Source organism: Haematobia irritans, chromosome 1 (assembly GCF_050003625.1).
Source record: "Haematobia irritans isolate KBUSLIRL chromosome 1, ASM5000362v1, whole genome shotgun sequence".
NCBI lineage: Eukaryota > Metazoa > Arthropoda > Insecta > Diptera > Muscidae > Haematobia > Haematobia irritans.
Window position 1 is genome coordinate 7,445,309 of NC_134397.1, and position 12,650 is coordinate 7,457,958.

Below are 12,650 nucleotides of genomic sequence, written 5' to 3' on the forward strand. Positions count from 1 at the left end.
TATGAGCTGTCATGATGCGGAGGAAAAGGAGTCAATTAAACACCTCTTGTGTGAGTGACCTGCATTTTGTGTAAGGCGTAAGCAAATTTTAGGGGCATATAGCTTTAGATTACTGGCGGACCTGGAAAACGTTAACTTAAGCTGTCTGTTAATGTAACAATCTGGTTGGTTCAACAAAATAAAATAATAGAGAAGGTCCAGTGGTTAAAACTAGAAGTGCCCATATGTAATAGTTACTTTTAGTTAAATGTGGTATCACAATGGACTGAATAGTCTAAGTGAGCCTGAAACTTAACCGGGCTGCCACTTTAACCTAACCTAACCTAGATCAGATCGAATAATAAATAATATATGAAATTCAATAGAGTCCTTTCTTGCCCTAAAAACTGCCTTGCTACATTATACTACCTCTCAAAAAACAAATCGGGAGACCGCCAGATCCATTAGATCGACTCAGAAAGTGATTTTGGAACAAAAATTTCTGGGATTTGAATGAAATGAAGCAGGAATTAGAGTCACAGTTAGACAATTTTCGATATTCAGTGACACCGACAATTCATAAGATATAATATCAAGAGCTTCGAAATAAAATGGTTATGTTTTCACCAGAAAATCACCACGCTTATCAGACGTCTTTCTCTCATAAAAAAATCGATAAAATGTTCAATGAAGACGTTTTGTTTTAGAATTAGGAGATTCTACTTAGAAATGTGTATGCTTACATAAATGAAAATCTATACAACTGAGGCCACTTTGTAGATCTAAATTTTCGATACCATATCACATCCGTCAAATGTGTTCGGGGCTATATATAAAGGTTTGTCCCACATACATACATTTAAATATCACCCGATTTGGACAGAATTTGATAGACTTTTACAAAATCTATAGACTCAAAATTTAAGTTGGCTAATGCACTAGGGTGGAACACAATTTTAGTAAAAAAAAAATATCGGAAAAATTTAAATCTGAAGCAATTTTAAGGAAACTTCGAAAAAGTTTATTTATGATTTATCGCTCGATATATATGTATTAGAAGTTTGGAAAAATTAAAGTCATTTTTACAACTTTTCGACTAAGCAGTGGCGATGTAACACGGAAAATGTTGGTATTTTGACCATTTTTGTCAAAATCAGAAAAACATATATATGGGAGCTATATCTAAATCTGAACCGATGTCAACCAAATTTGGCACGCATAGCTACAATGCTAATTCTACTCCCTGTGCAAGATTTCAACTAAATCGGAGTTAAAAATTGGCCTCTGTGGTCATATGAATGTAAATCGGGCGAAAGCTATATATGGGAGCTATATCGAAATCTGAACCGATTTCAACCAAATTTGGTACGCATAGTTACAATGCTAATTCTACTCCCTATGCAAAATTTCAACTAAATCGGAGCAAAAAATTGGCCTCTGTGGGCAAATGAGTGTAAATCGGGCGAAAGCTATATATGGGGGCTATATCTAAATCTGAACCGATTTGGCTGATTGGTTTATCGAGACTCATAAAATATTCGGATGTACGAAATTTGAGGAAGATCGGTTGATATACACGCCAATTATGACCAGATCGGTGAAAAATATATATGGCAGCTATATCTAAATCTGAACCGATTTTTTCCAAAATCAATAGGGATCGTCTTTGAGCCGAAACAGGACCCTATACCACATTTTAGGACAATCGGCCTAAAACTGCGAGCTGTACTTTGCACACAAAAATTCATCAACAGACAGACAGACAGACATCGCTAAATCGACTCAGAATTTAATTCTAAACCGATCCGTATACTAAAAGGTTGGTCTAAGATTACTACTTCTTGGCGTTACAAATGCACAAACTTATTATACCCTGTACCACAGTAGTGGTGAAGGGTATAAAATTATCAAGGATACCACATCTGCAAAAAAAAATATTTACTTCTAGAACTCTTTAATTCAATTTGTTTATTATTTATTACAATTTTATAAACTATAACAAACACTAGCTACAAAGGCAATCGGCTTGAATAGATGCGTATAGGATTTAGGATCATATCTGGATTATTGAACAAAGCGATACTTAAACAGATAAACCTTAGATTGCAAATAAACTCTTCACTAAAGAGATAAGTACTAAATCTAGGCACATTTACAAATGACATGGAAAGACAATTAATACTACGTTTTATCGATCAATTTCAACCTATAATTGCCTCATTATTGTTAACTTTGCAATAAAAACGAAATTTATTAAAGGGCTCAACACTGCTCCCCCTAGTTCTCATTCCAATGAATATATGATCCAAGAATTATATAAAATTTGCTCGGATTGACGATCATACCTTCATTTATTTTTAATTTGAATATTAAAATTCTAGGTAACGTGTTTCCAATTAAAATACACCGAAAAAATTTACCGTCTCGCGCAAAAGTTTTACTAAATTGTAGCCCACTTTATGAGATTTCCGCAATGCGTTGTTAAACGACAATCGCAACCTTAAAAAGTTGAATATGGTCTGATTGACTTTCCAAAGTAGGTTAGGTATAGTGACAGGCTGTTTTTCAGGCTCACTTAGACTATTCAGTCAATTGCGTTACCACAGTGGCGAACTTCTCTCTTAGCGCCAATGAGTGCTGCCCAATGACAATGGAACACCGTTTTATAGCCGAGACCGAATGGCGTTTTACATTCACATTACATTACTTTGAAACACTCGCTTCAAAAGTTTCCCTAAGTTTTTATCTTGGTTCATAGACTTTGATTCACGAATTTGCAACATTGTTTTACAGTCAAACTCGGTTGTATCGAACTACCAGGCACCAGAATTTTTGGTTCGCTATAACCATAGTAAAGAACAATTCAAGAAATATCATTGGGTTTTCTCATTTGATTACTTTCAAAGAAATGGGTTTGCTGGCATTTTCTACCATTATAATTATAATACTATTATAATTATATTATTCAATATTTAAAAGGATATTAAAAAGAAATTAGCTCATTACAAGTGTAATGAGCTAATTAATTTATCAATATAAGTAAATCTAAACCGGTTCAGAATGGTAAACAATGTAATACCATTACAACAGTAGAAAAACTATACTATAATCTATAAATACTATAAATTCCATCTTCAATGCATTTTATAGCAACAGTTACAAAAAAGATATCAAATAGTTTACATTTGCGCTATATAAAATAACGAATTCGTTATGATAACGAAAACAATTTGTTTAATTTTTTTTACAATTGCGGCAGTGAAGGGAGCCTTTCGTGAGTTATTAATAAATTTTATTTGATAACAAACAACGGAATTGCAAAATTTAAACAAAATATTTGTTGAACCAAATATGATAAAAACAAAAGTTTAAAGAAGAAAAAATTAAAAACAAATACTTAGCAAATTAGTATAAAATCAGTGAATATATCAATTTCTTCATTATTGGATCAAATAGTGATAAAAACTAAAAATTTGTAAAAATATATTAAATTACTTTTTTCGGTTTCGTCCTGTATTCATGGACATAAAATAGTCTTCTAAAGATGTTTAGTTGATACTCATCAATAGCCTACTAAATTCCAAACAAATACCAAAACTTGGTTAAGAGGATCTTAACATCGGTTGATGTACAAGTTATATCAGATCACTTGATGAAGGATTTATAACAGATACACTCAAAAAAAGTGAACTAAACTAAAGCCAATGTAACTTTATTTTAGTTCATGGAATTATAATGTTTAGAGAAAGTTTTCTTTACTCTAATAATTTTTTGTGTACGTTAGTTAAATTAACTAAACCCGAGGAAAAAAATATACTAAATTCGTCTCTTCCACAAAATAGTTCAGAATTTCTTTAAATTTGTAAATTTTACCAAAAATGCATCTATCATGAACTTCGTATGTCACTAAAGACATTCTTGCAATTTTGAACTCCAAGTTTTTCCTTCAAACTACAAAATTTTCTTTAACAAGTGAAAAAACTTAGTTATGTCTAATAAATTTTCTTGAATTTGTCGAAAAATATGTACTTATTTTTATGACATCGGCGTGATGCCAACGTTTGTAATACTGTTTAGTTAAATTTTTCTACAAATATTCAAAATTTTCTAAAATTAACCGAAAGTTTTCTTCCTGGTGGGTTCACTGTTTTTTCAGTGTATCGGTGCAAAATTGGCGGAGAAGCGATGACTGTAATTTCAACTTGTCATAGTGCGGATGTCCATATTTTCCCAAATAAATCATTTTTAACTCATTCCAATGCTTGTCTGAAACGTTTGGCCTGGAATATTTTCAAAAATTATCGATTTCTCTAGAATGGATTTAGCATTTTTCCGGCAAAATGTTCGACCATTACAATTATAATACTATTATAATTATATTATTCAAGGATATTAAAAAGAAATTAGCTCATTACAAGTGTAATGAGGTAATTAATTTATCAATATAAGTAAATCTAAACCGGTTCAGAATGGTAAACAATGTAATACCATTACAACAGTCGAAAAACTATACTATAAACTATAAATACTATAAATTGCATCTTCAATGCATTTTATAGCAACAGTTACAAAAAAGATATCAAATAGTTTACATTTGCGCTATATAAAATAACGAATTCGCTATGATAACGAAAACAATGTTTTTAATTTTTCTTACAATTGTGGCAGTGAAGGGAGCGTTTCGTGAGTTATTACTAAATTTTATTTGACAACAAAAAACGGAATTGCAAAAGTTAAACAAAAGTTTAAAGAAGAAAACTTTAAAAACAAATAAAATAAGTGAATATTTCAATTTCTTCATTATTGGAGAAAATAATGATAAAAACTAAAAATTTGTAAAAATATATTAAATTACTTTTTTCGGTTTCATTCCTTATTCATAGACATAAAATAGTCTTCTAAAGATGTTTAGTTGATACTCATACTAAATTCCAAACGAATACCAAAACTCGTTTAAGAGGATCTTAATATCGGTTGATGTACAAGTTATATCAGATCACTTGGTGCAATGATTAGCATGCCCGCCTTGCATACACAAGGTCGTGGGTTCGATTCCTGCTACGATCGAACACCACAAAGTTTTTCAGTGGTGGATTATCCCACCTCAGTAATGCTGGTGACATTTCTGAGGGTTTCAAAGCTTCTCTAAGTGGTTTCACTGGAATGTGGAACGCCGTTCGGACTCGGCTATAAAAAGGAGGTCCCTTGTCATTGAGCTTAACATGGAATCGGGCAGCACTCAGTGATAAGAGAGAAGTTCACCACTGTGGTATCATAATGGACTGAATAGTCTAAGTGAGCCTGATACATCGGGCTGCCACATAACCTAACCTAACCTATATCAGATCACTTGATGAAGGATTTATAACAGATCGTTTGACAGTGAGTTCAAAACACCTTAAAAAATATTTTATGTGAAAACCTAACTACCTCGTGCTACAATTGAAAATTGTATTCAATTTTCTGGGATGTCCATAATGCATTGTTTAAATTACGAGAGTTTACTAATATTTGTTTAACTATTATTTACGAAATTCTTCCCTCTCATCATGAAAGTAAACTACAAATGAACTAAACAAATTATTGATCCCAAATCATAACCATGTTAACCACGCCGCAATTCATTCTTACTATTTTGGAGAAGTGTATGAATTTTCTTCTTTTTGTTTCTTATTTGCACGATCATTGAAATTTATACCCCCGTTTAGTTCTTGGAAAGAAAATTTCATTGGGCTTGAGGAAAATTTAAAAAAAAAAAATTGTAAATAAACTAAAACAAAATATCATTATATAATTTATCAAAGGCCGCATCAAAAGAAAACTAATAACGTTAAAACAAAACATTTTCTTTGCAATAAACATACGTTACTTTTAGCTCATAGTTTAGCATCGGTTTTTTTTTTTGTAATGATTGTTATTAAACTAATTTAATAGCAATCATTGTGCTTACGTCAACAGTTTGTTTTCTTTCTTTAAATATTTTTTTATTTTTTGTTTTAATTTTATCTCCAACAGCGGATGATCCTAAGCCTTGCAAGTATGCTGAAACTAAGTGCTTTGAAAAAATGTTCAATTTTATAGCGAAAGAAAAACCATCAGGTAAGACCACTATCGATAACGTCTATGAATTAAAATTATTCCATATTATTTTACAGGTTATGCTGATATTAATCTGGCGGCCTTTGATCCCTTAAAAATGGACAAATTGCATGTAAAACCGGGCAGTTCAAGTCCCGTCAATGTTGACTTAATGTTAACTAATGTCAGTCTTTTGGGTTTCAGTACATCCAAATTTTTGGGAATGCAGTAAGTATAGAATTTTCACAGATAGAAAAAAAGTTGCATGAAAAGAAAAAAACGTGTGGAAAACATGTATCGAAAATGTTTTTCTTTTGTTAGAGTTTTTTGAATTGCTTCGAAAATTTTAAACTTTTAACACCAAAAAAATTCGTTTGTTACAAAATTTTTTATTTTTTCAATAAAAAAAATATTTTTGAACCAACAACACAGACCATTTTGTTTATATCAAGCCCTATTCTTTTCTGACTTTAAGTCTTTATAAGACACATTTTACAGTTCATAGTCAAAATGTAATATAGTAGTATGTAATGTTTAACACCTTTTCGGAATCTTCCGAACCTATTTGGAACATATGTTAAAAAAAAAAACAAAAAAGCTTTGGGGTGTTCGGTTGAAGAAGGGATCGAACCCTGGACCCATGGTATGCAGGTCGGACGTATCAACCCCTGCTCCATGGCTCATGGGCGCCGCAAGCTATGCTATATAAATAGAACTTATATGGATAATTGTCTATTGATGACAGCTACATAGGTCAGTGGATACACGCAGAGAAGAAACATGATTGCCACAATCATATTCGAAGAGCAAAATAATATGATAGGAGCTATTTTTGCGGCAACCATGTAACATTTTCACCTGCAACCATGTTGGCTCAGTGAACGTGGTTCTAAGAAAAATAAAATTGTCCTCATCTAAAATGTTATTATATTGATAAAAAGAAATTTGTTTCCATTAAAAGACAATGGTCACGATCTAAAATGTTATGGTATTAGTCAGAAATGTTTTTCTTCCAGTTAATATAACATTTGTGACCATGTTATTTTAACTGGAAGAAAAATGTTTTGATCTTTATGAACAAACTTTTTTCGTCGTCAAAAAAAGGACGCCACTTGAGAAAAGAACACACAAAATTAACTTTATTTATTTATTAACTACTTCATTTTTTATTTGTATTTATAATGTTGTGCAAACAAACATCACATATATTTATACTCTCTAATTTGGCTCTATTTCAATAATAAGTAATCATTCCATATTTGTGTCGAGCAATGAACCAACGCACACGCACAGAAAAAAACATCAAATGTACCAATGCAGACATCATGTAACTGCAAATAAAAATAAATTATACCATATATCAAAATGCAGAACAGAAAACAGGTACATTTCTTTCAATTACACTTTCCTTTTTTGTGTTCACATAAAACCACATGTCATTTCTGAATAAATAAATTAAAACAAAACACTGTAATTCCGTATTCTCCGTCCATTCCATGAAACAATCAACACACGACTGACGCGCAAAATGAAAATCGTGTGTACCTGCTCAATGTTTTTATAAAATTCTTTTCGCTGCAAAAAAAATTAAAAAATTAAATGGTCACGAAAACAATGTACATGGTCTTTATGGCCATGTAATGGTTCTAGACATGTCTATATGTAACCTATAAAAATTCTTTTTTCTCTACAAAAAAGTAAAAAAATTGAATGGTCATGTACATGATTTTCCCGACCATGCAATGGTCTCAAATTCTATCATTTAAATAATAGAACAAGTTTGCGGCATTTGAGAACCATTTAAATGCTTATTGCCAACATATATTTTTCTCCGCTCCAAAACTATTTTTCCAAAGACAAAATACACGGTTTTCGCGACAATTACCTACTCTAGTTAAGCATTAAACGGATGCAGTAACCATGTTCAAACATGTTTTTTCTGTGCGTGTAGTGTGTTGGCTTACAAATTGCATGGTCCGCGGTTCGTCCAGGCGAAAGGTAAAATTAAAAAAAAATATATAATCGAATAATTTCTTCTACATTGTTTCTTTTACAGAAAAAGGTGCTAAGGACTAAAACTCCTCGTGGAAGTGACAAAGATGTGAGGGAAAATGCTATTAGCCAGAAAAGCTTGTTTTTTTTGAGTTAGTCTTTATGAAATTGTTTTTACATCCTGAAAAGGAATAAACGTTTATCACAAAAAGCAAATGAGAAACGAACTTTGTCTAAAATTTCGTTAGAAAGGAAAGAATTATTGTTTGTGTGTGGGTAATACTACCCAAAGCAATGAAATGATAGCCACACACGCTAAAAATTGAATTTTCTTCAAAATGGGATGGCAAACGTTGTTCTTTTCTTAATTTTTTTCGCGATTCTTCAAAAAGTTTAAACTTTTTGATCACTTTACACATCTTGTTATTCTAAAACGATTTTCGCTTCTTGCGAACTTTGTTTATCTTGAAAGAAACAAAATTATATCGTTTCCCAGGTACGAAATAAATTTTTTGCGTGTATTATTTTCTCCAATCAGAATATTGATTCAATTAAAAAATTAAACAAATAATTTGTTAATTAATTTTGGTGAATATTTATTTTGATTAAGAAAACATATTGAACAAGTCATTTTTTAATTAAATATACATAGTTAGCTTGTTTCCCCTTATCATGATTAATCACACATAAATATCCTCCCCATTTTATTTCTACTTTATTTTCAGAGGTTTCGATAAGGAAATAGCTACTAAACACGAAATTGTATACAATCCTCATCATATATATCTAATTGGCACTTACAAGGTTTCTGGAAAGGTCTTAGTTCTCCCCATAACTGGATCAGGCAAATTTAATATAACTCTCGGTATAATCACAAAGATACCACCTTAATATACATTATTTTTTTACCAATGAACTTTTCTATATTTCAGTGAACCCAAGAGTTAGTATATCGTGGAATGGTGTACCCGTCGAAAAGAATGGAGAAGCCTATTTGAAGCTTGAAAAATATTTCGTTGATGTGACACCTGAAAACTTAATTTTATATTTTGAAAATCTCTTCAATGATAAAATATTGAGTGACAATATGAATTTGTTCTTAAATGAGAATTGGAAAGAAGTATATCCAGAAATTCGTACACCTATTGGAAAAGCTTTAGCCTCAGCCACAAAACAACGATTGCAAAATGTCTTCGAGAAATATCCATATCATAAAATGTTTGCGGAATAAATATTATGTTAGAATTATAGGAGAAATGAATAAATTGCAAATATAAGCTTACAAATAAATATTTTATGGAAATGCAGACCGTCAGCTTATATGGTGAATGGCGGAGGATAAGGGAGAGCAATGGGACAAATAGAGCACAGCAATACCTTGACATTGTAGTACTATCTATGCTACTATGATAATTTTGGATTTGGAAATCGGAACTGATTTTTAAATTTATCTTTTGGAACACCGAGTTTATGCCCTCCGCTATAGGTTGGCCTGTATAAGTTTGTCATTCCGTTTTTACCGGAAAATTGAACCTAATAATCACTTTTTGGGGGATTTTTAGGGGTAAAAAGTAACTTGTACCTCATAAAATGGAACAATTCTGGCTGGAATATGGAGAAAACAAGTTGCGGGAGGTCAACCTAAGCACATAGACATAAGCAATTATGCATTAGCATTACCTTCGTTACCCTTTTCAAATTCTTCTGTTGAAAGATCATCTTCAATGTTGGGAATTTTCACTAACAGGTTGGCTGATAAGTCCCCGGTCTAACAAAGAAAAACACATTTTTTTGTCAAAATTCGTTTTTATTATTCAACATATGTTAGTTTCCTTCAAGAGCGATACAACGATTAGAACGACCTTCCAATTTTTTGATACCATTTTGGTAGTACTCCTTCGGTTTTGCCTCAAAATAGGCCTCAGTTTCGGCGATCACCTCTTCATTGCAGCCAAATTTTTTTACTGCGAGCATCCTTTTGAGGTCTGAGAACAAGAAAAAGTCGCTGGGGCCAGATCTGGAGAATACGGTCGGTAGGGAAGCAATTCGAAGCCCAATTCATGAATTTTTGCCATCGTTCTCAATGCCTTGTGGCACGGTGCGTTGTCGTGGTGGAACAACACTTTTTTCTTCTTCATATGGGGCCGTTTTGGCGCGATTTCGACCTTCAAACGCTCCAATAACGCCATATAATAGTCACAGTTGATGGTAGTTCCCTTCTCAAAATAATCGATAAAAATTATTCCATGCGCATCCCAAGAAACAGAGGCCATTACTTTGCCAGCGGACATTTGAGTCTTTCCACGCTTCGGAGACGGTTCACCGGTCGCTGTCCACTCAGCCGACTGTCGATTGGACTCAGGAGTATAGTGATGGAGCCATGTTTCATCCATTGTCACATATCGATGGAAAATCTCGGGTGTATTATGAGTTAACAGCTGCAAACACCGCTCAGAATCATCAACACGTTGTTGTTTTTGGTCAAATGTGAGCTCGCGCGGCACCCATTTTGCACAGAGCTTCCGCATATCCAAATATTGATGAATGATATGACCAACACGTTCCTTTGATATCTTTAAGGCCTCTGCTATCTCGATCAACTTCATTTTACGGTCATTCAAAATCATGTTGTGGATTTTTTGATGTTTTCGTCGGTAACCACCTCTTTCGGGTGTCCACTGCGTTCACCGTCCTCCGTGCTCATTTCACCACGCTTGAATTTTGCATACCATTCAATTATTGTTGATTTCCCTGGGGCAGAGTCCGGAAACTCATTATAAAGCCAAGTTTTTGCTTCCACCGTATTTTTCCCCTTCAGAAAACAGTATTTTATCAAAACATGAAATTCCTGTTTTTCCATTTTTTTCACAATAACAAAAGTTGCTTCACAAAAGACGCTCTATCTCACAAACTAATTGACTTACAGACGTCAAATTTTGACACGAATCACTTGAAGGTTGGTACTATATAAAAATAATATGCATTTAATACTAGCGACGCCATCCATGTGTTAGACCGGGGACTTATCAGCCAACCTGTTAATATATTTTTTTTTTGACTAATTTGATTTAAAATATTAATACATTGAACTATTTGGTTTCACCTGCTTTTGAAATTGAAAACATATTTTGAAAGAAACCAAAAAAAATTGTTTTATCTTGAGCATATAGGCGACAAAATTTTATAGTTGCTATGAGTAGAGTTACAAGCTGCGTATGTACATTTTATTCATCTATAGCTGGCGAGTTCACATTGAGGTGTGTGACCTTGCCAGCTATAAATGACTAGAAGTAAAAATTCCTTCCAAAAAGGACCTTCAACATGTGATAAGGAAATAATGTAAATTTGTATCAACTTCAATGAGTTTTACATGGTCGTAGGTTGGAGTGGAATTTTGGAGCAATGGAGTAATTTAGCAACCACAAATACCTGCAACTGCACGGGTTTTTCACAGGGAACATGGAACATTTCTGTAGGTATATCCGAAATGTTGCAATCTCCTCGACGATGTAGATCAAGTATGCCAATATTTCGGGACGAAACTTTTGAGTTGGAGATTTTGGTTTATATAAAAATTCTTTTTTCCCCCCTTGTTAAACAAGGGCTTAAAGAGAACTCACAGAAAAAATTTTCCAATTATTAAATTTTAATTGAGTTTTAAAAAATATTCAATTAAAAATGTTATTGATTCAAAAAATTTTTTTATTGAAACAAACATCAATCACAAAAATTAATAGTATCAATTAATTTTTTAATTGATCCAATTAATTTTTTTATTGACCTTCAATTAATTTTTTTGATTGATACTATCATTTCTGTGATAGAAGACATTCCAATTAAAAAATTAATTGGATCACTTAATTTCGTGATTGACTCAGAAACAGTTTTTTTGTGTGCTACTGCAAATACTCAAAATATAAAAAAACTCTCCTCTTTATTCCACATTTATTTGGGGCGCTAATTTACAATTTAATCTGCTTGGCTAAGACATTTTTTTAATAAGGTGGGTATTAATTCCCAGCAAAATAATTTGGAGTTCTTCTCCAGACACAACTTCCAAAAATGCTCTCCCAAAGATGTTCTTTATTTTAACTGCACAGGAAGTTCATTTGAGTAAATTTTTTTATAACCCCCTTTTTTCATATTTTTAATGGGAAATTTATATTTATTTGTTTCAAATAGGTTATTAAGCATTAATAATATGGTACAAATTTTATAAATTTAGCCGAAAAAAATGTTAAATCCTTTCTAGGAAAATTGCGAATTTTTGAAAATATTTGATGACAAACGTTCCAGACAAGCGTTATAATGTATTAAAAATCTTAAAAAAATTTAAAAATTTTATATGTCAAAATATCACAAAAATTCTTAATTCACATCCAAAACACTGAATTCACCTCACACCTTAAGAAGTGATGCAAATTCAGTGCAGCGGCTGTTGAAATGTTGGACATCCGTCCTATGACAAGCCCATTTTAAATTCATCGCTTCTGCGTCAATTTGGAACCACTTCCGGATCCAAAAATAACATTTTCAGTACTGTTTTGCGACGCTTATTTTGCTGGGTTTTGCATTACCACGCTAAAATTACCATTTTTCAC

At 32.3% G+C, this 12,650-nt stretch overlaps 1 protein-coding gene across 2 annotated transcripts; it reads left to right on the forward strand.

Annotated features, from left to right (window-relative positions):
• The first annotated feature begins 3,121 nt into the window (after window positions 1-3,121).
• LOC142220150 (protein takeout-like) lies at window positions 3,122-9,339 on the forward strand. Of its 2 annotated transcripts, none has more exons than XM_075289123.1 (5): window positions 3,122-3,253; window positions 5,995-6,078; window positions 6,135-6,285; window positions 8,775-8,914; window positions 8,982-9,339. In XM_075289123.1, the coding sequence occupies exons 1-5, from the start codon at window positions 3,193-3,195 to the stop codon at window positions 9,278-9,280; spliced, it is 735 nt and encodes a 244-aa protein (XP_075145238.1). In that variant the 5' UTR covers window positions 3,122-3,192; the 3' UTR covers window positions 9,281-9,339. The 2 variants fall into 2 exon arrangements, with proteins under 2 accessions (XP_075145238.1, XP_075145237.1); XM_075289122.1 differs by lacking the exon at window positions 3,122-3,253 and adding an exon at window positions 4,515-4,662.
• Window positions 9,340-12,650: the final 3,311 nt, after the last annotated feature.